General features: G+C 46.0%; 1 protein-coding gene across 1 annotated transcript in view; it reads right to left on the bottom strand.

Moving 5' to 3' along the window:
- LOC132807140 (uncharacterized) overlaps positions 1-27,568 on the bottom strand; it is a 209,731-nt gene that overhangs the window by 140,656 nt on the left and 41,507 nt on the right. The window contains exon 6 of the mRNA XM_060821462.1: positions 24,177-24,235. Coding sequence (XP_060677445.1) covers positions 24,177-24,235 — 59 coding nt within the window. The remainder of the gene's footprint in view (positions 1-24,176; positions 24,236-27,568) is intronic.

Below are 27,568 nucleotides of genomic sequence, written 5' to 3'. Positions count from 1 at the left end.
CTCTGATATCTCTGCACTGTGACACTGTAAACCTGAGGGATCTCTGATATCTCTGCACTGTGACACTGTAAACCTGAGGGATCTCTGATATCTCTGCACTGTGACACTGTAAACCTGAGGGATCTCTGATATCTCTGCACTGTGACAGTGTAAACCTGAGGGATCTCTGATATCTCTGCACTGTGACACTGTAAACCTGAGGGATCTCTGATATCTCTGCACTGTGACACTGTAAACCTGAGGGATCTCTGATATCTCTGCACTGTGACACTGTAAACCTGAGGGATCTCTGATATCTCTGCACTGTGACACTGTAAACCTGAGGGATCTCTGATATCTCTGCACTGTGACACTGTAAACCTGAGGGATCTCTGATATCTCTGCACTGTGACACTGTAAACCTGAGGGATCTCTGATATCTCTGCACTGTGACACTGTAAACCTGAGGGATCTCTGATATCTCTGCACTGTGACAGTGTAAACCTGAGGGATCTCTGATATCTCTGCACTGTGACACTGTAAACCTGAGGGATCTCTGATGTCTCTGCACTGTGACACTGTAAACCTGAGGTATCTCTGATATCTCTGCACTGTGACAGAGTAAACCTGAGAGATCTCTGATATCTCTGCACTGTGACACTGTAAACCTGAGGATCTCTGATATCTCTGCACTGTGACACTGTAAACCTGAGGGATCTCTGATATCTCCGCACTGTGACAGTGTAAACCTGAGAGATCTCTGATATCTCTGCACTGTGACACTGTAAACCTGAGTGATCTCTGATATCTCAGCACTGTGACACTGTAAACCTGAGTGATCTCTGATATCTCTGCACTGTGACACTGTAAACCTGAGGGATCTCTGATATCTCTGCACTGTGACACTGTAAACCTGAGGGATCTCTGATATCTCTGCACTGTGACACTGTAAACCTGAGAGATCTCTGATATCTCTGCACTGTGACAGTGTAAACCTGAGAGATCTCTGATATCTCTGCACTGTGACACTGTAAACCTGAGGGATCTCTGATATCTCTGCACTGTGACACTGTAAACCTGAGGTATCTCTGATATCTCTGCACTGTGACAGAGTAAACCTGAGAGATCTCTGATATCTCTGCACTGTGACAGTGTAAACCTGAGGGATCTCTGATATCTCTGCACTGTGACGCTGTAAACCTGAGGGATCTCTGCTATTTCTGCATTGGGACAATGTTAACCTGAGGGATCTCTGATATCTCTGCACTGTGACACTGTAAACCTGAGGGATCTCTGATATCTCTGCACTGTGACACTGTAAACCTGAGGGATCTCTGATATCTCTGCACTGTGACACTGTAAACCTGAGTGACCTCTGATATCTCTACACTGTGACACTGTAAACCTGAGGGATCTGTGATATCTCTGCACTGTGACGCTGTAAACCTGAGGGATCTCTGATATCTCTGCACTGTGACACTGTAAACCTGAGGGATCTCTGATATCTCTGCACTGTGACAGTGTAAACCTGAGGAATCTCTGATATCTCTGCACTGTGACACTGTAAACCTGAGGGATCTCTGATGTCTCTGCACTGTGACAGTGTAAACCTGAGGGATCTCTGATATCTCTGCACTGTGACAGTGTAAACCTGAGGGATCTCTGATATCTCTGCACTGTGACACTGTAAACCTGAGGGATCTCTGATATCTCTGCACTGTGACACTGTAAACCTGAGGGATCTCTGATATCTCTGCACTGTGACAATGTAAACCTGAGGGATCTCTGATATCTCTGCACTGTGACACTGTAAACCTGAGGGATCTCTGATATCTCTGAACTGTGACACTGTAAACCTGAGGGATCTCTGATGTCTCTGCACTGTGACAGTGTAAATCTGAGGGATCTCTGATATCTCTGCACTGTGACACTGTAAACCTGAGGGATCTCTGATATCTCTGCACTGTGACACTGTAAACCTGAGGGATCTCTGATATCTCTGCACTGTGACACTGTAAACCTGAGGGATCTCTGATATCTCTGCACTGTGACAGTGTAAACCTGAGGGATCTGTGATATCTCTGCACTGTGACAGTGTAAACCTGAGAGATCTTTGATATCTCTGCACTGTGACAGTGTAAACCTGAGAGATCTCTGATACCTCTGCATAATGACACTGTAAACCTGATGGATCTCTGGTATCTCTTTATTGTGACACTGTAAACCTGAGGGATCTCTGATATCTCTGCACTGTGACACTGTAACTTGAGATATCTCTGATATCTCTGCACTGTGACAGTGTAAACCTGAGGGATCTCTGATATCTCTGCACTGTGACACTGTAAACCTGAGGGATCTCTGATATCACTGCCTTGTGACACTGTAAACCTGAGGGATCTCTGATATCTCTGCAGTGTGACACTGTAAACGTGAGGAATCTCTGATATCTCTGCATTGGGACACTGTAAACCTGAGGAATCTCTGATATCTCCGCAATGTGACAGTGTAAACCTGGGAGATCTCTGATATCTCTGCACTGTGACACTGTCAACCTGAGGGATCTCTGATATCTCTGCACTGTGACAGTGTGAACCTGAGGGATCTCTGATATCTCTGCACTGTGACAGTGTAAACCTGGGAGATCTCTGATATCTCTGCACTGTGACACTGTAAACCTGAGGGATCTCTGATATCTCTGCACTGTGACACTGTAAACGTGAGGAATCTCTGATATCTCTGCATTGGGACACTGTAAACCTGGGAGATCTCTGATATCTCTGCACTGTGACACTGTAAACCTGAGGGATCTCTGATATCTCGGCACTGTGACAGTGTGAACCTGAGGGATCTCTGATATCTCTGCACTGTGACACTGTAAACCTGAGGAATCTCTGATATATCTGCACTGTGACACTGTAAACCTGAGGGATCTCTGATATCTCTGCACTGTGACACTATAAACCTGAGGGATCTCTGATATCTCTGCACTGTGACAGTGTAAACCTGAGGGATCTCTGATATTTCTGCACTGTGACACTGTAAACCTGAGGAATCTCTGATATCTCTGCATTGTGACAGTGTAAACCTGAGGGATCTCTGATATTTCTGCACTGTGACACTGTAAACCTGAGGTATCTCTGATATCTCTGCACTGTGACACTGTAAACCTGAGGGATCTCTGATATCTCCGCACTGTGACAGTGTAAACCTGAGAGATCTCTGATATCTCTGCACAGTGACATCGTAAACCTGAGGGATCTCTGATATCTCTGCACTGTGACAGTGTAAACCTGAGTGATCTCTGATATCTCTGCACTGTGACACTGTAAACCTGAGGGATCTCTGATATCTCTGCACTGTGACACTGTAAACCTGAGGGATCTCTGATATCTCTGCACTGTGACACTGTAAACCTGAGGAATCTCTGATATCTCTGCATTGTGACAGTGTAAACCTGAGGGATCTCTGATATCTCTGCACTGTGACACTGTAAACCTGAGGAATCTCTGATATCTCTGCACTGTGACACTGTAAACCTGAGGTATCACTGATATCTCTGCACTGTGACAGAGTAAACCTGAGAGATATCTGATATCTCTGCACTGTGACACTGTAAACCTGAGAGATCTCTGATATTTCTGCACTGTGACACTGTAAACCTGTGAGACCTCTGATATCTCTGCACTGTGACAGTGTAAACCTGAGGGATCTGTGATATCTCTGCACTGTGACACTGTAAACCTGAGGGATCTCTGATATCTCTGCACTGTGACACTGTAAACCTAAGGGATCTATGATATCCTTGCATTGTGACACTGTACACCTGAAAGATCTGTGATATGTCTGCACTGTGACACTATAAACCTGAGAGATTTCTGATATTTCTGCACTGTGACAGTGTAAACCTGAGGGATCTCTGTTATTTCTGCATTGGGACACTGTTAACCTGAGGGATCTCTGATATCTCTGCTCTGTGACACTGTAAACCTGAGGGATCTCTGGCATCTCTGCACTGTGACAGTGTAAACCTGAGGGATCTCTGATATCTTTGCACTGTGACACTGTAAACGAGAGGTATCTCTGATATCTCTGCATTGGGACACTGTAAACCTGAGCGATTTCTAATATCTCTGCACTGTGACAGTGTAAACCTGAGGGATCTCTGATATCTCTGCACTGTGACACTGCAAACCTGAGGGATCTCTGATATCACTGCCTTGTGACACTGTAAACCTGAGGGATCTCTGATATCTCTGCAGTGTGACACTGTAAACGTGAGAAATCTCTGATATCTCTGCATTGGGACACTGTAAACCTGAGGAATCTCTGATATCTCCGCAATGTGACAGTGTAAACCTGGGAGATCTCTGATATCTCTGCACTGTGACACTGGAAACCTGAGGGATCTCTGATATCTCTGCACTGTGACAGTGTGAACCTGAGGGATCTCTGATATCTCTGCACTGTGACACTGTAAACCTGAGGAATCTCTGATATATCTGCACTGTGACACCGTAAACCTGAGGGATCTCTGATATCTCTGCACTGTGACACTATAAACCTGAGGGATCTCTGATATCTCTGCACTGTGACAGTGTAAACCTGAGGGATCTCTGATATTTCTGCACTGTGACACTGTAAACCTGAGGGATCTGTGATATCTCTGCACTGTGACACTGTAAACCTGAGGGATCTGTGATATCTCTGCACTGTGACACTGTAAACCTGAGGGATCTCTGATATCTCTGCACTGTGACAGTGTAAACCTGAGGGATCTCTGATATCTCTGCACTGTGACACCGTAAACCTGAGGAATCTCTGATATCTCTGCACTGTGACACTGTAAACCTGAGGGATCTGTGATATCTCTGCACTGTGACACTGTAAACCTGAGGGATCTCTGATATCTCTGCACTGTGACACTGTAAACCTGAGGGATCTGTGATATCTCTGCACTGTGACACAATAAACCTGAGGGATCTCTGATATCTCTGCACTGTGACACTGTAAACCTGAGGGATCTGTGATATCTCTGCACTGTGACACTGTAAACCTGAGGGATCTCTGATATCTCTGCACTGTGACAGTGTAAACCTGAGGGATCTCTGATATCTCCGCACTGTGACAGTGTAAACCTGAGACATCTCTGATATCTCTGCACTGTGACACTATAACCTGAGAGATTTCTGATATCTCTGCACTGTGACACTGCAAACCTGAGGGATCTCTGGCATCTCTGCACTGTGACACTATAACCTGAGAGATTTCTGATATCTCTGCACTGTGACACTGCAAACCTGTGGGATCTCTGATATCTCTGCACTGTGACGCTGTAAACCTGAGGGATCTCTGATTTCTCTGCACTGTGACACTGCAAACCTGAGGGATCTCTGATATCTCTGCACTGTGACGCTGTAAACCTGAGGGATCTCTGATATCTCTGCACTGTGACACTGTAAACCTGAGGGATCTCTGATATCTCTGCAGTGTGACACTGTAAACCTGAGGGATCTCTGATAACTCTGCACTTTGACACCGTAAACCTGAGGGATCTCTGATATCTCTGCACTGTGACGCTGTAAACCTGAGGGATCTCTGATATCTCTGCACTGTGACACTGTAAACCTGAGGGATCTCTGATATCTCTGCACTTTGACACCGTAAACCTGAGGGATCTCTGATATCTCTACACTGTGACAGTGTAAACCTGAGAGATCTTTGCTATCTGTGCACTGTGACAGTGTAAACCTGAGAGATCTTTGATATCTCTGCACTGTGACACTGTAAACCTGTGAGACCTCTGATATCTCTGCACTGTGACAGTGTAAACCTGAGGGATCTGTGATATCTGTGCACTGTGACACTGTAAACCTGAGGGATCTCTGATATCCCTGCACTGTGACAGTGTAAACCTGAGGGATCTCTGATATCTCTGCACAGTGACACTGTAAACCTGAGGGATCTCTGATATCTCTACACTGTGACAGTGTAAACCTGAGGAATCTCTGATATCTCTGCACTGTGACACTGTAAACCTAAGGGATCTATGATATCCTTGCATTGTGATACTGTACACCTGAAAGATCTGTGATATGTCTGCACTGTGACACTATAAACCTGAGAGATTTCTGATATTTCTGCACTGTGACAGTGTAAACCTGAGGGATCTCTGTTATTTCTGCATTGGGACACTGTTAACCTGAGGGATCTCTGATATCTATGCTCTGTGACACTGTAAACCTGAGGGATCTCTGTTATCTCTGCACTGTGACAGTGTAAACCTGAGGGATCTCTGATATCTTTGCACTGTGACACTGTAAACGAGAGGTATCTCTGATATCTCTGCATTGGGACACTGTAAACCTGAGGGATTTCTAATATCTCTGCACTGTGACAGTGTAAACCTGAGGGATCTCTGATATCTCTGCACTGTGACACTGCAAACCTGAGGGATCTCTGATATCACTGCCTTGTGACACTGTAAACCTGAGGGATCTCTGATATCTCTGCAGTGTGACACTGTAAACGTGAGGAATCTCTGATATCTCTGCATTGGGACACTGTAAACCTGAGGAATCTCTGATATCTCCGCAATGTGACAGTGTAAACCTGGGAGATCTCTGATATCTCTGCACTGTGACACTGTAAACCTGAGGGATCTCTGATATCTCTGCACTGTGACAGTGTGAACCTGAGGGATCTCTGATAACTCTGCACTGTGACAGTGTAAACCTGGGAGATCTCTGATATCTCTGCACTGTGACACTGTAAACCTGAGGGATCTCTGATATCTCTGCACTGTGACACTGTAAACGTGAGGAATCTCTGATATCTCTGCATTGGGACACTGAAAACCTGGGAGATCTCTGATAACTCTGCACTGTGACACTGTAAACCTGAGGGATCTCTGATATCTCTGCACTGTGACAGTGTGAACCTGAGGGATCTCTGATATCTCTGTACTGTGACACTGTAAACCTGAGGAATCTCTGATATATCTGCACTGTGACACCGTAAACCTGAGGGATCTCTGATATCTCTGCACTGTGACACTATAAACCTGAGGGATCTCTGATATCTCTGCACTGTGACACCGTAAACCTGAGGGATCTCTGATATCTCTGCACTGTGACACTGTAAACCTGAGGGATCTCTGATATCTCTGCACTGTGACACTGTAAACCTGAGGGATCCCTGATATCTCTGCACTGTGACACAATAAACCTGAGAGATCTCTGATATCTCTGCACTGTGACAGTGTAAACCTGAGGGATCTCTGACATCTCTGCACTGTGACACTGTAAACCTGAGGAATCTCTGATGTTTCTGCACTGTGACACTGTAAACCTGAGGTATCACTGATATCTCTGCACTGTGACAGAGTAAACCTGAGAGATCTCTGATATCTCTGCACTGTGACACTGTAAACCTGAGGTATCTCTGATATCTCTGCACTGTGACACTGTAAACCTGAGGGATCTCTGATATCTCCGCACTGTGACAGTGTAAACCTGAGAGATCTCTGATATCTCTGCACAGTGACACTGTAAACCTGAGTGATCTCTGATATCTCAGCACTGTGACACTGTAAACCTGAGTGATCTCTGATATCTCTGCACTGTGACACTGTAAACCTGAGGGATCTCTGATATCTCTGCATTGGGACACTGTAAACCTGAGGGATCTCTGATATCTCTGCACTGTGACACTGTAAACCTGAGGGATCTCTGATATCTCTGCACTGTGACACTGTAAACCTGAGAGATCTCTGATATCTCTGCACTGTGACAGAGTAAACCTGAGAGATATCTGATATCTCTGCACTGTGACACTGTAAACCTGAGGAATCTCTGATATCTCTGCACTGTGACACTGTAAACCTGAGGTATCACTGATATCTCTGCACTGTGACAGAGTAAACCTGAGAGATATCTGATATCTCTGCACTGTGACACTGTAAACCTGAGAGATATCTGATATTTCTGCACTGTGACAGTATAAACCTGAGGGATCTCTGACATATCTGCACTGTGACGCTGTAAACCTGAGGGATCTCTGTTATTTCTGCATTGGGACAATGTTAACTTGAGGGATCTCTGATATCTCTGCTCTGTGACACTGTAAACCTGAGGGATCTCGGATATCTCTGCACTGTGACACTATAAACCTGAGGGATCTCTGATATCTCTGCACTGTGACACTGTAAACCTGAGTGACCTCTGATATCTCTACACTGTGACACTGTAAACCTGAGGGATCTGTGATATCTCTGCATTGTGACGCTGCAAACCTGAGGGATCTCTGATATCTCTGCACTGTGACACTGTAAACCTGAGGGATCTCTGATATCTCTGCACTGTGACAGTGTAAACCTGAGGAATCTCTGATATCTCTGCACTGTGACACTGTAAACCTGAGGGATCTCTGATGTCTCTGCACTGTGACAGTGTAAACCTGAGGGATCTCTGATATCTCCGCACTGTGACAGTGTAAACCTGAGACATCTCTGATATCTCTGCACTGTGACACTGTAAACCTGAGGGATCTCTGATATCTCTGCACTGTGACACTGTAAACATGAGGGATCTCTGATATCTCTGCACTGTGATAATGTAACCCTGAGTGATCTCTGATATGTCTGCTCTGTGACACTGTAAACCTGAGGGATCTCTGATATCTCTGAACTGTGACACTGTAAACCTGAGGGATCTCTGATGTCTCTGCACTGTGACAGTGTAAATCTGAGGGATCTCTGATATCTCTGCACAGTGACACTGTAAACCTGAGGGATCTCTGATATCTCTGCACTGTGACACTGTAAACCTGAGGGATCTCTGATATCTCCGCACTGTGACAGTGTAAACCTGAGACATCTCTGATATCTCTGCACTGTGACAGTGTAAACCTGAGGGATCTGTGATATCTCTGCACTGTGACAGTGTAAACCTGAGAGATCTTTGATGTCTCTGCACTGTGACAGTGTAAACCTGTGAGATCTCTAATACCCCTGCATAATGACACTGTAAACCTGATGGATCTCTGGTATCTCTTTATTGTGACACTGTAAACCTGAGGGATCTCTGATATGTCTGCACACTGACACTGTAACTTGAGATATTTCTGATATCTCTGCACTGTGACAGTGTAAACCTGAGGGATCTCTGATATCTCTGCACTGTGACACTGCAAACCTGAGGGATCTCTGATATCACTGCCTTGTGACACTGTAAACCTGAGGGATCTCTGATATCTCTGCAGTGTGACACTGTAAACGTGAGGAATCTCTGATATCTCTGCATTGGGACACTGTAAACCTGAGGAATCTCTGATATCTCCGCAATGTGACAGTGTAAACCTGGGAGATCTCTGATATCTCTGCACTGTGACACTGTCAACCTGAGGGATCTCTGATATCTCTGCACTGTGACAGTGTGAACCTGAGGGATCTCTGATATCTCTGCACTGTGACAGTGTAAACCTGGGAGATCTCTGATATCTCTGCACTGTGACACTGTAAACCTGAGGGATCTCTGATATCTCTGCACTGTGACACTGTAAACGTGAGGAATCTCTGATATCTCTGCATTGGGACACTGAAAACCTGGGAGATCTCTGATATCTCTGCACTGTGACACTGTAAACCTGAGGGATCTCTGATATCTCGGCACTGTGACAGTGTGAACCTGAGGGATCTCTGATATCTCTGTACTGTGACACTGTAAACCTGAGGAATCTCTGATATATCTGCACTGTGACACCGTAAACCTGAGGGATCTCTGATATCTCTGCACTGTGACACTATAAACCTGAGGGATCTCTGATATCTCTGCACTGTGACAGTGTAAACCTGAGGGATCTCTGATATTTCTGCACTGTGACACTGTAAACCTGAGGAATCTCTGATATCTCTGCATTGTGACAGTGTAAACCTGAGGGATCTCTGATATTTCTGCACTGTGACACTGTAAACCTGAGGTATCTCTGATATCTCTGCACTGTGACACTGTAAACCTGAGGGATCTCTGATATCTCCGCACTGTGACAGTGTAAACCTGAGGGATCTCTGATATCTCTGCACAGTGACATCGTAAACCTGAGGGATCTCTGATATCTCTGCACTGTGACAGTGTAAACCTGAGTGATCTCTGATATCTCTGCACTGTGACACTGTAAACCTGAGGGATCTCTGATATCTCTGCACTGTGACACTGTAAACCTGAGGGATCTCTGATATCTCTGCACTGTGACACTGTAAACCTGAGAGATCTCTGATATCTCTGCACTGTGACAGAGTAAACCTGAGAGATATCTGATATCTCTGCACTGTGACACTGTAAACCTGAGGAATCTCTGATATCTCTGCACTGTGACACTGTAAACCTGAGGTATCACTGATATCTCTGCACTGTGACAGAGTAAACCTGAGAGATATCTGATATCTCTGCACTGTGACACTGTAAACCTGAGAGATATCTGATATTTCTGCACTGTGACAGTGTAAACCTGAGGGATCTCTGACATATCTGCACTGTGACGCTGTAAACCTGAGGGATCTCTGTTATTTCTGCATTGGGACAATGTTAACTTGAGGGATCTCTGATATCTCTGCTCTGTGACACTGTAAACCTGAGGGATCTCGGATATCTCTGCACTGTGACACTATAAACCTGAGGGATCTCTGATATCTCTGCACTGTGACACTGTAAACCTGAGGGATCTCTGTTATTTCTGCATTGGGACAATGTTAACTTGAGGGATCTCTGATATCTCTGCTCTGTGACACTGTAAACCTGAGGGATCTCGGATATCTCTGCATTGTGACGCTGCAAACCTGAGGGATCTCTGATATCTCTGCACTGTGACACTGTAAACCTGAGGGATCTCTGATATCTCTGCACTGTGACAGTGTAAACCTGAGGAATCTCTGATATCTCTGCACTGTGACACTGTAAACCTGAGGGATCTCTGATGTCTCTGCACTGTGACAGTGTAAACCTGAGGGATCTCTGATATCTCCGCACTGTGACAGTGTAAACCTGAGACATCTCTGATATCTCTGCACTGTGACACTGTAAACCTGAGGGATCTCTGATATCTCTGCACTGTGACACTGTAAACATGAGGGATCTCTGATATCTCTGCACTGTGACAATGTAACCCTGAGTGATCTCTGATATGTCTGCTCTGTGACACTGTAAACCAGAGGGATCTCTGATATCTCTGCACTGTGACACTGTAAACCTGAGGTATCTCTGATGTCTCTGCACTGTGACAGTGTAAATCTGAGGGATCTCTGATATCTCTGCACAGTGACACTGTAAACCTGAGGGATCTCTGATATCTCTGCACTGTGACACTGTAAACCTGAGGGATCTCTGATATCTCCGCACTGTGACAGTGTAAACCTGAGACATCTCTGATATCTCTGCACTGTGACAGTGTAAACCTGAGGGATCTGTGATATCTCTGCACTGTGACAGTGTAAACCTGAGAGATCTTTGATAACTCTGCACTGTGACAGTGTAAACCTGTGAGATCTCTAATACCCCTGCATAATGATCTCTGGTATCTCTTTATTGTGACACTGTAAACCTGAGGGATCTCTGATATGTCTGCACACTGACACTGTAACTTGAGATATTTCTGATATCTCTGCACTGTGACAGTGTAAACCTGAGGGATCTCTGATATCTCTGCATTGTGACAGTGTAAACCTGAGGGATCTCTGATATCTCTGCATTGGGACACTGTAAACCTGAGGGATCACTGATATCTCTGCACTGTGACAAAGTAAACCTGAGAGATCTCTGATATCTCTGCACAGTGACACTGTAAACCTGAGGGATCTCTGATATCTCCGCACTGTGACAGTGTAAACCTGAGGGATCTCTGATATCTCTGCACTGTGACAGTGTAAATCTGAGAGATCTCTGATATCTCTGCACTGTGACATCGTAAACCTGAGGGATCTCTGATATCTCTGCACTGTGACAGTGTAAACCTGAGTGATCTCTGATATCTCTGCACTGTGACACTGTAAACCTGAGGGATCTCTGATATCTCTGCACTGTCACAGTGTAAATCTGAGAGATCTCTGATATCACTGCATTGTGACACTGTAAACCTGAGGAATCTCTGATATCTAGGCACTGTGACAGTGTAAACCTGAGGGATCTCTGACATCTCTGCACTGTGACAGTGTAAACCTGAGGGATTTTGATATCTCTGCATTGTGACGCTGTACACCTGAGGAATCTCTAATATCTCTGCATTGGGACACTGTAAACCTGAGGGATCTCTGATATCTCTGCACTGTGACAGTGTAAACCTGAGGAATCTCTGATATCTCTGCACTGTGACACCGTAAACCTGAGGTATCACTGATATCTCTGCACTGTGACAAAGTAAACCTGAGAGATATCTGATATCTCGGCACTGTGACACTGTAAACCTGAGAGATATCTGATATTTCTGCACTGTGACACTGTAAACCTGAGGGATCTCTGACATATCTGCACTGTGACGCTGTAAACCTGAGGGATCTCTGTTATTTCTGCATTGGGACAATGTTAACCTGAGGGATCTCTGATATCTCTGCACTGTGACACTGTAAACCTGAGGGATCTCTGATATCTCTGCACTGTGACACTGTAAACCTGAGGAAACTCTGATATCTCTGCACTGTGACACTGTAAACTTGAGGGATCTCTGATATCTCTGCACTGTGACACTGTAAACCTGAGGGATCTCGGATATCTCTGCACTGTGACACTGTAAACCTGAGGGATCTCGGATATCTCTGCACTGTGACACTGTAAACCTGAGGGATCTCTGATATCTCTGCACTGTGACACTGTAAACCTGAGGGATCTGTGATATCTCTGCATTGTGACACTGTAAACCTGAGGGATCTCTGATATCTCTGCACTGTGACAGTGTAAACCTGAGGAATCTCTGATATCTCTGCGCTGTGACACTGTAAACCTGAGGTATCACTGATATCTCTGCACTGTGACAGAGTAAACCTGAGGGATCTCTGATATCTCTGCACTGTGACAGTGTAAACCTGAGAGATCTCTGATATCTCTGCACTGTGACACCGTAAACCTGAGGGATCTCTGATGTCTCTGCACTGTGACAGTGTAAACCTGAGGGATCTCTGATATCTCTGCATTGGGACACTGTAAACCTGAGGGATCTCTGATATCTCTGCACTGTGACACTGTAAACCTGAGGAATCTCTGATATCTCTGCACTGTGACAGTGTAAACCTGAGGTATCACTGATATCTCTGCACTGTGACAGAGTAAACCTGAGGGATCTCTGATATCTCTGCACTGTGACACTGTAAACCTGAGGGATCTCTGATATCTCTGCACTGTGACAGTGTAAACCTGAGAGATCTCTGATATCTCTGCACTGTGACACTGTAAACCTGAGGGATCTCTGATGTCTCTGCACTGTGACAGTGTAAACCTGAGGGATCTCTGATATCTCTGCACAGTGACACTGTAAACCTGAGGTATCACTGATATCTCTGCACTGTGACAGAGTAAACCTGAGAGATATCTGATATCTCTGCACTGTGACACTGTAAACCTGAGAGATATCTGATATTTCTGCACTGTGACGCTGTAAACCTGAGGGATCTCTGTTATTTCTGCATTGGGACAATGTTAACCTGAGGGATCTCTGATATCTCTGCACTGTGACACTGTAAACCTGAGGGATCTCTGATATCTCTGCACTATGACGCTATAAACCTGAGGGATCTCTGATATCTCTGCACTGTGACACTGTGAACCTGAGGGATCTCGGATATCTCTGCACTGTGACACTGCAAACCTGAGGGATCTCTGATATCTCTGCACTGTGACACTGTAAACCTGAGGGATCTGTGATATCTCTGCATTGTGACACTGTAAACCTGAGGGATCTCTGATATCTCTGCACTGTGACAGTGTAAACCTGAGGAATCTCTGATATCTCTGCACTGTGACACTGTAAACCTGAGGTATCACTGATATCTCTGCACTGTCACAGTGTAAACCTGAGGGATCTCTGATATCTCTGCACTGTGACATTGTAAACCTGAGGGATCTCTGATATCTCCGCACTGTGACGGTGTAAACCTGAGAGATCTCTGATATCTCTGCATTGGGACACTGTAAACCTGAGGGATCTCTGATATCTCTGCACTGTGACACTGTAAACCTGAGGAATCTCTGATATCGCTGCACTGTGACGCTGTAAACCTGAGGTACCACTGATATCTCTGCACTGTGACAGAGTAAACCTGAGGAATCTCTGATATCTCTGCACTGTGACACTGTAAACCTGAGGGATCTCTGATATCTCTGCACTGTGACAGTGTAAACCTGAGAGATCTCTGATATCTCTGCACTGTGACACCGTAAACCTGAGGGATCTCTGATATCTCTGCACTGTGACACTGTAAACCTGAGGGATCTTTGATATCTCCGCACTGTGACAGTGTAAACCTGAGACATCTCTGATATCTCTGCACTGTGACAGTGTAAACCTGAGGGATCTCTGGTATCTCTGCACTGTGACAGTGTAAACCTGAGGGATCACTGATATCTCTGCATTGGGACACTGTAAACCTGAGGGATCACTGATATCTCTGCACTGTGACACTGTAAACCTGAGGAATCTCTGATATCTCTGCACTGTGACACTGTAAACCTGAGGTATCACTGATATCTCTGCACTGTGACAAAGTAAACCTGAGAGATCTCTGATATCTCTGCACTGTGACACTGTAAACCTGAGGGATCTCTGATATCTCTGCACTGTGACACTGTAAACCTGAGGAATCTCTGATATCTCTGCACTGTGACACTGTAAACCTGAGGTATCACTGATATCTCTGCACTGTGACAAAGTAAACCTGAGAGGTCTCTGATATCTCTGCACTGTGACACTGTAAACCTGAGGGATCTCTGATATCTTTGCACAGATACACTGTAAACCTGAGGGATCTCTGATATCTCCGCATTGTGACGCTGTAAACCTGAGGGATCTCTGATATCTCTGCACTGTGACAGTGTAAATCTGAGAGATCTCTGATATCTCTGCACTGTGACACTGTAAACCTGAGGTATCTCTGATATCTCTGCACTGTGACACTGTAAACCTGAGGGATCTCTGATATCTCCGCACTGTGACAGTGTAAACCTGCGAGATCTCTGATATCTCTGCACAGTGACACTGTAAACCTGAGGGATCTCTGATATCTCTACACTGTGACATCGTAAACCTGAGGGATCTCTGATATCTCTGCACTGTGACAGTGTAAACCTGAGTGATCTCTGATATCTCTGCACTGTGACACTGTAAACCTGAGGGATCTCTGATATCTCTGCACTGTCACAGTGTAAATCTGAGAGATCTCTGATATCACTGCATTGTGACACTGTAAACCAGAGGGATCTCTGATATCTCTGCACTGTGACACTGTAAACATGAGGGATCTCTGATATCTCTGCACTGTGACAATGTAACCCTGAGTGATCTCTGATATGTCTGCTCTGTGACACTGTAAACCAGAGGGATCTCTGATATCTCTGCACTGTGACACTGTAAACCAGAGGGATCTCTGATATTTCTGCACTGTGACACTGTAAACCTGAGGGATCTCTGATGTCTCTGCACTGTGACAGTGTAAATCTGAGGGATCTCTGATATCTCTGCACAGTGACACTGTAAACCTGAGGGATCTCTGATATCTCTGCACTGTGACACTGTAAACCTGAGGGATCTCTGATATCTCCGCACTGTGACAGTGTAAACCTGAGACATCTCTGATATCTCTGCACTGTGACAGTGTAAACCTGAGGGATCTGTGATATCTCTGCACTGTGACAGTGTAAACCTGAGAGATCTTTGATATCTCTGCACTGTGACAGTGTAAACCTGTGAGATCTCTAATACCCCTGCATAATGACACTGTAAACCTGATGGATCTCTGGTATCTCTTTATTGTGACACTGTAAACCTGAGGGATCTCTGATATGTCCGCACACTGACACTGTAACTTGAGATATTTCTGATATCTCTGCACTGTGACAGTGTAAACCTGAGGGATCTCTGATATCTCTGCACTGTGACAGTGTAAACCTGAGTGATCTCTGATATCTCTGCACTGTGACACTGTAAACCTGAGGGATCTCTGATATCTCTGCACTGACACAGTGTAAATCTGAGAGATCTCTGATATCACTGCATTGTGACACTGTAAACCAGAGGGATCTCTGATATCTCTGCTCTGTGACACTGTAAACATGAGGGATCTCTGATATCTCTGCACTGTGACAATGTAACCCTGAGTGATCTCTGATATGTCTGCTCTGTGACACTGTAAACCAGAGGGATCTCTGATATCTCTGCACTGTGACACTGTAAACCTGAGGGATCTCTGATATCTCTGCACTGTGACACTGTAAACCTGAGGGATCTCTGATGTCTGTGCACTGTGACAGCGTAAATCTGAGGGATCTCTGATATCTCTGCACTGTGACACTGTAAACCTGAGGGATCTGTGATATCTCTGCACTGTGACAGTGTAAACCTGAGAGATCTTTGATATCTCTGCACTGTGACAGTGTAAACCTGTGAGATCTCTAATACCCCTGCATAATGACACTGTAAACCTGATGGATCTCTGGTATCTCTTTATTGTGACACTATAAACCTGAGGGATCTCTGATATGTCCGCACACTGACACTGTAACTTGAGATATTTCTGATATCTCTGCACTGTGACAGTGTAAACCTGAGGGATCACTGATATCTCTGCATTGGGACACTGTAAACCTGAGGGATCACTGATATCTCTGCACTGTGACACTGTAAACCTGAGGGATCTCTGATATCTCTGCACTGTGACACTGTAAACCTGAGGTATCACTGATATCTCTGCACTGTGACAATGTAAACCTGAGAGATCTCTGATATCTCTGCACTGTGACACTGTAAACCTGAGGGATCTCTGATATCTTTGCACTGTGACACTGTAAACCTGAGGGATCTCTGATATCTCCGCACTGTGACGCTGTAAACCTGAGGGATCTCTGATATCTCTGCACTGTGACACTGTAAACCTGAGGGATCTCTGATATCTCTGCACTGTGACAGTGTAAATCTGAGAGATCTCTGATATCTCTGCACTGTGACACTGTAAACCTGAGGTATCTCTGATATCTCTGCACTGTGACACTGTAAAGTGAGGGATCTCTGATATCTCTGCACTGTGACACTGTAAACCTGAGGGACCTCTGATATCTCTGCACTGTGAGACTGTAAACCTGAGGAACCTGACTGTAAACCTGAGAGATCTCTGATATCTCTGCACTGTGACACTGTAAACCTGAGGTATCTCTGATATCTCTGCACTGTGACACTGTAAACGTGAGGGATCTCTGATATCTCTGCACTGTGACACTGTAAACCTGAGGGACCTCTGATATCTCTGCACTGTGAGACTGTAAACCTGAGGAATCTCTGATATCTCTGCACTATGACACTGTAAACCTGAGGTATCACTGATATCTCTGCACTGTGACACTGTAAACCTGAGGAATCTCTGATATCTCTGCACTGTGACACTGTAAACCTGAGGTATCACTGATATCTCTGCACTGTGACACTGTAAACCTGAGGTATCACTGATATCTCTGCACTGTGACAAAGTAAACCTGAGAGATCTCTGATATCTCTGCACTGTGACACTGTAAACCTGAGGGATCTCTGATATCTTTGCACTGTGACACTGTAAACCTGAGGGATCTCTGATATCTCCGCACTGTGACGCTGTAAACCTGAGGGATCTCTGATATCTCTGCACTGTGACAGTGTAAACCTGAGGGATCTCTGATATCTCTGCACTGTGACACTGTAAACCTGAGGGATCTCTGATATCTCTGCACTGTGACAGTGTAAACCTGAGGAATCTCTGATATCTCTGCACTGTGACACTGTAAACCTGAGGTATCACTGATATCTCTGCACTGTGACAGAGTAAACCTGAGAGATATCTGATATCTCTGCACTGTGACACTGTAAGCCTGAGAGATATCTGATATTTCTGCACTGTGACGCTGCAAACCTGAGGGATCTCTGTTATTTCTGCATTGGGACAATGTTAACCTGAGGGATCTCTGATATCTCTGCACTGTGACACTGTAAACCTGAGGGATCTCTGATATCTCTGCACTATGACGCTATAAACCTGAGGGATCTCTGATATCTCTGCACTGTGACAGTGTAAACCAGAGGGATCTCTGATATCTCTGCACAGTGACACTGTAAACCTGAGGGATCTCTGATATCTCTGCACTGTGACACTGTAAACCTGAGGGATCTCTGATATCTCTGCACTGTGACACTGTAAACCTGAGGGATCTCTGATATCTCTGCACTATGACACTGTAAACCTGAGTGATCTCTGATATCTCTGCACTGTGACACTGTAAACCTGAGGGATCTCTGATATCTCTGCACTGTCACAGTGTAAATCTGAGAGATCTCTGATATCACTGCATTGTGACACTGTAAACCAGAGGGATCTCTGATATCTCTGCACTGTGACACTGTAAACATGAGGGATCTCTGATATCTCTGCACTGTGACAATGTAACCCTGAGTGATCTCTGATATGTCTGCTCTGTGACACTGTAAACCAGAGGGATCTCTGATATCTCTGCACTGTGACACTGTAAACCAGAGGGATCTCTGATATTTCTGCACTGTGACACTGTAAACCTGAGGGATCTCTGATGTCTCTGCACTGTGACAGTGTAAATCTGAGGGATCTCTGATATCTCTGCACAGTGACACTGTAAACCTGAGGGATCTCTGATATCTCTGCACTGTGACACTGTAAACCTGAGGGATCTCTGATATCTCCGCACTGTGACAGTGTAAACCTGAGACATCTCTGATATCTCTGCACTGTGACAGTGTAAACCTGAGGGATCTGTGATATCTCTGCACTGTGACAGTGTAAACCTGAGAGATCTTTGATATCTCTGCACTGTGACAGTGTAAACCTGTGAGATCTCTAATACCCCTGCATAATGACACTGTAAACCTGATGGATCTCTGGTATCTCTTTATTGTGACACTGTAAACCTGAGGGATCTCTGATATGTCCGCACACTGACACTGTAACTTGAGATATTTCTGATATCTCTGCACTGTGACAGTGTAAACCTGAGGGATCTCTGATATCTCTGCACTGTGACAGTGTAAACCTGAGTGATCTCTGATATCTCTGCACTGTGACACTGTAAACCTGAGGGATCTCTGATATCTCTGCACTGACACAGTGTAAATCTGAGAGATCTCTGATATCACTGCATTGTGACACTGTAAACCAGAGGGATCTCTGATATCTCTGCTCTGTGACACTGTAAACATGAGGGATCTCTGATATCTCTGCACTGTGACAATGTAACCCTGAGTGATCTCTGATATGTCTGCTCTGTGACACTGTAAACCAGAGGGATCTCTGATATCTCTGCACTGTGACACTGTAAACCTGAGGGATCTCTGATATCTCTGCACTGTGACACTGTAAACCTGAGGGATCTCTGATGTCTGTGCACTGTGACAGCGTAAATCTGAGGGATCTCTGATATCTCTGCACTGTGACACTGTAAACCTGAGGGATCTGTGATATCTCTGCACTGTGACAGTGTAAACCTGAGAGATCTTTGATATCTCTGCACTGTGACAGTGTAAACCTGTGAGATCTCTAATACCCCTGCATAATGACACTGTAAACCTGATGGATCTCTGGTATCTCTTTATTGTGACACTATAAACCTGAGGGATCTCTGATATGTCCGCACACTGACACTGTAACTTGAGATATTTCTGATATCTCTGCACTGTGACAGTGTAAACCTGAGGGATCACTGATATCTCTGCATTGGGACACTGTAAACCTGAGGGATCACTGATATCTCTGCACTGTGACACTGTAAACCTGAGGGATCTCTGATATCTCTGCACTGTGACACTGTAAACCTGAGGTATCACTGATATCTCTGCACTGTGACAATGTAAACCTGAGAGATCTCTGATATCTCTGCACTGTGACACTGTAAACCTGAGGGATCTCTGATATCTTTGCACTGTGACACTGTAAACCTGAGGGATCTCTGATATCTCCGCACTGTGACGCTGTAAACCTGAGGGATCTCTGATATCTCTGCACTGTGACACTGTAAACCTGAGGGATCTCTGATATCTCTGCACTGTGACAGTGTAAATCTGAGAGATCTCTGATATCTCTGCACTGTGACACTGTAAACCTGAGGTATCTCTGATATCTCTGCACTGTGACACTGTAAAGTGAGGGATCTCTGATATCTCTGCACTGTGACACTGTAAACCTGAGGGACCTCTGATATCTCTGCACTGTGAGACTGTAAACCTGAGGAACCTGACTGTAAACCTGAGAGATCTCTGATATCTCTGCACTGTGACACTGTAAACCTGAGGTATCTCTGATATCTCTGCACTGTGACACTGTAAACCTGAGGGACCTCTGATATCTCTGCACTGTGAGACTGTAAACCTGAGGAATCTCTGATATCTCTGCACTGTGACACTGTAAACCTGAGGTATCACTGATATCTCTGCACTGTGACACTGTAAACCTGAGGAATCTCTGATATCTCTGCACTGTGACACTGTAAACCTGAGGTATCACTGATATCTCTGCACTGTGACACTGTAAACCTGAGGTATCACTGATATCTCTGCACTGTGACAAAGTAAACCTGAGAGATCTCTGATATCTCTGCACTGTGACACTGTAAACCTGAGGGATCTCTGATATCTTTGCACTGTGACACTGTAAACCTGAGGGATCTCTGATATCTCCGCACTGTGACGCTGTAAACCTGAGGGATCTCTGATATCTCTGCACTGTGACAGTGTAAATCTGAGAGATCTCTGATATCTCTGCACTGTGACACTGTAAACCTGAGGGATCTCTGATATCTCTGCACTGTGACAGTGTAAACCTGAGGAATCTCTGATATCTCTGCACTGTGACACTGTAAACCTGAGGTATCACTGATATCTCTGCACTGTGACAGAGTAAACCTGAGAGATATCTGATATCTCTGCACTGTGACACTGTAAGCCTGAGAGATATCTGATATTTCTGCACTGTGACGCTGCAAACCTGAGGGATCTCTGTTATTTCTGCATTGGGACAATGTTAACCTGAGGGATCTCTGATATCTCTGCACTGTGACACTGTAAACCTGAGGGATCTCTGATATCTCTGCACTATGACGCTATAAACCTGAGGGATCTCTGATATCTCTGCACTGTGACAGTGTAAACCAGAGGGATCTCTGATATCTCTGCACAGTGACACTGTAAACCTGAGGGATCTCTGATATCTCTGCACTGTGACACTGTAAACCTGAGGGATCTCTGATATCTCTGCACTGTGACACTGTAAACCTGAGGGATCTCTGATATCTCTGCACTATGACACTGTAAACCTGAGTGATCTCTGATATCTCTGCACTGTGACACTGTAAACCTGAGGTATCTCACATATCTCTGCACTGTGACACTGTAATCCTGTGGGATCTCTGATATCTCTGCACTGTGACACTGTAAACCTGAGGGATCTCTGATATCTCTGCACTGTGACACTGTAAACCTGAGGGATCTCTGATATCTCTGCACTGTGACACTGTAAACCTGAGTGACCTCTGATATCTCTACACTGTGACACTGTAAACCTGAGGGATCTCTGATATCTCTGCACTGTGACAGTGTAAATCTGAGAGATCTCTGATATCTCTGCACTGTGACACTGTAAACCTGAGGGATCTCTGATATCTCTGCACTGTGACACTGTAAACCTGAGGGATCTCGGATATCTCTGCACTGTCACAGTGTAAATCTGAGAGATCTCTGATATCACTGCATTGTGACACTGTAAACCAGAGGGATCTCTGATATCTCTGCACTGTGACACTGCAAACCTGAGGGATCTCTGATATCTCTGCACTGTGACAGTGTAAACCTGAGGGATCACTGATATCTCTGCATTGGGACACTGTAAACCTGAGGGATCACTGATATCTCTGCACTGTGACACTGTAAACCTGAGGAATCTCTGATATCTCTGCACTGTGACACTGTAAACCTGAGGTATCACTGATATCTCTGCACTGTGACAAAGTAAACCTGAGAGATCTCTGATATCTCTGCACTGTGACACTGTAAACCTGAGGGATCTCTGATATCTCCGCACTGTGACGCTGTAAACCTGAGGGATCTCTGATATCTCTGCACTGTGACAGTGTAAACCTGAGGGATCTCTGATATCTCTGCACTGTGACAGTGTAAATCTGAGAGATCTCTGATATCTCTGCACTGTGACACTGTAAACCTGAGGGATCTCTGATATCTCTGCACTGTGACACTGTAAACCTGAGGGATCTCTGATGTCTCCGCACTGTGACAGTGTAAACCTGCGAGATCTCTGATATCTCTGCACAGTGACACTGTAAACCTGAGGGATCTCTGATATCTCTACACTGTGACATCGTAAACCTGAGGGATCTCTGATATCTCTGCACTGTGACAGTGTAAACCTGAGTGATCTCTGATATCTCTGCACTGTGACACTGTAAACCTGAGGGATCTCTGATATCTCTGCACTGTCACAGTGTAAATCTGAGAGATCTCTGATATCACTGCATTGTGACACTGTAAACCTGAGGAATCTCTGATATCTAGGCACTGTGACAGCGTAAACCTGAGGGATCTCTGACATCTCTGCACTGTGACAGTGTAAACCTGAGGGATCTGTGATATCTCTGCACTGTGACGCTGTACACCTGAGGGATCTCTGATATCTCTGCATTGGGACACTGTAAACCTGAGGGATCTCTGATATCTCTGCACTGTGACAGAGTAAACCTGAGAGATATCTGATATCTCTGCACTGTGACACTGTAAACCTGAGAGATGTCTGATATTTCTGCACTGTGACGCTATAAACCTGAGGGATCTCTGATATCTCTGCACTGTGACAGTGTAAATCTGAGAGATCTCTGATATCTCTGCACTGTGACAGTGTAAACCTGAGAGATCTTTGATATCTCTGCACTGTGACAGTGTAAACCTGTGAGATCTCTAATACCCCTGCATAATGACACTGTAAACCTGATGGATCTCTGGTATCTCTTTATTGTGACACTGTAAACCTGAGGGATCTCTGATATGTCTGCACACTGACACTGTAACTTGAGATATTTCTGATATCTCTGCACTGTGACAGTGTAAACCTGAGGGATCTCTGATATCTCTGCACTGTGACAGTGTAAACCTGAGGGATCTCTGATATCTCTGCACTGTGACAGTGTAAACCTGAGGGATCTCTGATATCTCTGCACAGTGACAGTGTAAACCTGAGGGATCTCTGATATCTCTGCACTGTGACAGTGTAAACCTGAGGGATCTCTGATATCTCTGCACTATGACGCTATAAACCTGAGAGATCTCTGATATCTCTGCACTGTGACAGTGTAAACCAGAGGGATCTCTGATATCTCTGCACTGTGACAGTGTAAACCTGAGGGATCTCTGATATCTCTGCACTGTGACAGTGTAAACCTGAGGGATCTCTGATATCTCTGCACTCGGACACACCTGAAGGTGGTCCTTGTGTAAAATGAACGTCCTGAGGAAGTGCTGGATGTGGGTACAGTCGAAAAGACATTTGGACGAGTACATGTATAAGAAAGGTTGTAGGGGAGCCGAGGTGCGGAATATGGGCCAAGTGCAGGCAGGGTGGCACTAGTTTAATTTGGGATTATGGTCAGCATGTACCGGTCGGACTGAAGGGTCTGTTTCCGTGCTGTACATCTCTCCGACTCTAAATCCCAACATTCCTTCGGAGCCCTGGTTCATATAAGATGAGCTGAATGGTCTCCTTCATCCCCCACATCAATTCTGTGATTCCGCAATCTGGGACCTTTCAATGCCGCTGATACAAACACTGTGGACTCTGGGACCCCCCCACCCCCCTCTCAATGTAGTGACACTGAGTCTCAGAAAGCCCGTGATACTGGCGCCCCACCTCCCGCCCTCCCCCCCTCCCCCACCCCCCGGTTTAACAGATGATATTTTACCTGAATCGGGCGTCGGGGTTCGCTGGTCACTGAAGGGGCACGATGGCTGTCATTCAGTCCTGGAAAAGACAAAGGGGTCTCAGTTGGCAGTGCCCACCTTGAATCTCGCCAAGATGGAAGGCATGTTGCTGAAGGGCTTGGTCTTGCAGTTATCAAGACCAACACCGGGAATGCCAAATCTCAAACAACCACCACCTTTTACAGCATGGCAGAGATTTCAGCTGACGGTGTGGCCACTCGACACTGGTTGCTGGAGGCAGAATACAGACCCATATCAAACCACAATCACAACATCTCCGGTTCAACACAACGCTGAGTGCACCAACGGCCGTCCTAATAATCAGGTTAAGGTCATGGAGACGTACAGCACGGAGACAGACCCTTCAGCCCAATCTGTCCGTGCTGACTCAGATATCCCTAACCTAATCTAGTCCCGTTTGCCAGCCCTTGGCCCATATCCCTCTAACCCTTCCTATTCCTGTCCCCATCCAGATGCCTTTTAAATGCTGTCATTGTACCAGCCTCCACCACTTCCTCTGGCAGCTCATTCCACACACGTACCACCCTCTGTGTGAAAACGTTACCCCTTAGGTCCCTTTTATATCTTTCCCCTCTCACCCTAAACCTATGCCCCTTTAGTTCTGGACTCCCCCACCCCAGGGAAAAGCCCTTGTCTGTTTATCCTATTCATGCCCCCTCATGACTTTATAAACCTCTAAAGTTTGTTGAATAATGCAGGAGCCTGGGATACCCCATTGCTTTCTCCGTGATTACACCCTGACCAGTCAGAATCACTGTGCCAACCAATCTCCAACCTCTCCCATCGGGGAGAAGGTACAGCAGCCTGAACATACCCACCAGCTGGTTTCCAAACAGTTCCTACCCTCCTGTTGTTAGAATACTGAATGGACTCACAAACTCTTAACGTTCGCCTGTCCCTGTGTTTACGTTTTTGCCGATGTTTACCTATTATTTACTCATCGATGTGACTTAACTCAGTGATCTGCCTGTATTGCTCACAAGACAAAGCTTTTCACTGTGTCCCAGTACACGGGACAATCAATTCAGTTCAGTTCAGTTCAATTCAGTTCAATTCTATCCAATTCAATCCAATCTGCACCGTCCAATACAGATTGTTGTGATTGTCTGAAATTTGCCTTTCTTGCATCCTCCTGAAGAATGCTACACGGAAAAGCTTTCGCCCAGATTGTCAGTAATTAAAACAAACCTGCTGGCCCCATGCGGCATCACTCGGTCAGGAGAAGTCTCCAGTGATGATCCCAGCCTGCTCCAACATTCTAAACCCGCTGACTCAGCGGAATGGTGACCGGGAAAGGACACCTTCCTAGTAAAGGAGCTGGGAGAGAAAGGGAGGCTGGGAAAGGCAGTGCCTCTCCAGTGGTGAGGGGATGGGGAGGAGAGATCAGACTCCTCAGCAGGACAGTGAGGAAGGCAGCAGCACTGTGGGCTGAGGGCTCTGAGGGAGGGAAGGGAGAGCACAGTGACTACTGAGATGGGCAACATGGTGGGGGGGGGGGGAAGGGAGAGAGGGGCAGAGGAGAGAGAGAGAGAGAGAGAAAGAGAGAGCAAATACATGATGGGAAATGGGGTAAGGGGAAGAAATTGTAGTCAGAGATTCAGGGAAGAGACAGGTTATTTGGGAGGCGGAGGGGGGAAGGGGGTGAGAGAGAGAGAGAGAGAGAGAGAGAATTCCATCGGGGTGGGTGAGGAGGAATCGGAGGAGAGAAAGAGAAAGAGAGAGACAGTGGAAGAGAGAGAGAGGGGCAGTGTGTGTGTGTGTGTGTGTGTGTGTGTGCGTGTGAGAGTGTTATTGTGAGTGTGTGCTTGTGTGAGACTGTGTGTGCATGTGCGTGAGTGTGTGTGTGTGCGTCTGAGAGTGTGTGCGTGTGCGAGAATGTGTGTGGTGTGTATGCGTGTGTGTGCGTGTGGGAGCATGTATGTGTGTGAGAGTGTGCACGTGTGGGACCGTATGTTTGAGTGTGTGAGGTTGTTTGTGTGTGTGAGTGTGTGAGTGTATGAGTGTGCGTGTGTGTGTGTGAGAGAGAGCGTGTGTGTGTGCGTGTGCATGTGTGAGTGAGGGTGTGTGTTTGTCAGAGTGTGTGAGTGTGTATGGATGAGTGTGTGAGAGCGTGTGTGTGCATGTATGAGAGTGTGTACGTGTGTCAGTGTGTGCGTGTGACAGTGTGCATCTGTGAGGGTATGTGCGTGTGTGAGCGTGTGTGAGAGTGTGTGTGCGTGTGTGTGTGAGTGTGTGTGTGCTTGTGAGAGTGTGTGTGTGCATGTGTGTGTATGAGTGTGTGAGTGTGTGTGCGTGTGTGAGTATGTGTGTGAGAGTGTGCATGTGAGAGTGTGTGTGCATGTGGGTGTGTGTGCGTGTGAGCGAGTGTGTGTGTATGAGAGTGTGTGAGTGTCTGACAGTGAGTGTGTTTGCGTGTATGTGTGTGTGAGTGTGTGTGAGTGTGTGTGTGCGTGTGCATGTGTGCCTGTGTGTGCGCGTGTGTACGTATGAGAGTGTGTGAGTGTGTGTGAGTGCGTGTGTGCATGACTGTGTGCGTGTGAGCGTGAGACCGAGTGTGCATGTGAGTCTGTGTGTGTGTGTGTGGATGTCTGTGTGTGTGTGTTTGTGTGTGTGGGTGTCTGTGTGTGTGCGTGTGTGAGAGTGTGCGTGTGAGCGAGTGTGTGAATGTCTGAGAGCGAGCGTGTTTGCATGTATGCGTGTGTGAGAGTGTGTGAGAGCGTGTGTGAATGTGTGCATGAGTGTGTGTGCATGTGTGCGCGTGTGCGCGTGTGTGTACATATGAGTGTGAGTGTGTGTGTATAAGTATGTGTGTGGGTGTCTGTGTGTGTATGAGCGTGTGCGCATGTGTGTACGTGTGAATGTATGTGTGTGGGTGAGTGTGTGATAGTGTGTGTATGGGTGTGAGTGTGTGTGAGGGTCTGTGCATGAGTATGTGTGCATGTGTGCATGTGAGCGAGCGTGCGTGTGTGTGGGTGAGAGTGCGTATGAGTGTGTGTGAGAGTGTGTGCATGAGTGTGTGTGTGCTTGTCTGCATGTGAGCAAGTGTGCATGTGTGTGTGTGTGTGCGATAGTGTGTGTGTGGGTGTGAATATGTGTGAGAGTCTGTGCATGAGTGTGTGCGCATGTGTGCATGTGAGCGAGCGTGCGTGTGTGTGGGTGAGAGTGCGTGTGAGTGTGTGTGAGAGTGTGTGCATGAGTGTGTGCGCTTGTGTGCATGTGAGCAAGCATGCGTGTGTGCGCGTGTGTACGTATGAGAGCGTGTGTGAGTGCGTGTGCGTGACTGTGTGTGTCTGAGTGAGAGTCCGTGTGTGCCTATGTGAGTGCGTGTGTGAGAGTGTGTGTGTGTGTGTGT

Source organism: Hemiscyllium ocellatum, assembly GCF_020745735.1.
Source record: "Hemiscyllium ocellatum isolate sHemOce1 chromosome 27 unlocalized genomic scaffold, sHemOce1.pat.X.cur. SUPER_27_unloc_1, whole genome shotgun sequence".
Lineage (NCBI taxonomy): Eukaryota > Metazoa > Chordata > Chondrichthyes > Orectolobiformes > Hemiscylliidae > Hemiscyllium > Hemiscyllium ocellatum.
Note: the sequence above shows the minus strand (reverse complement) of the source record. Positions and strands in the feature narration are given on the sequence as shown.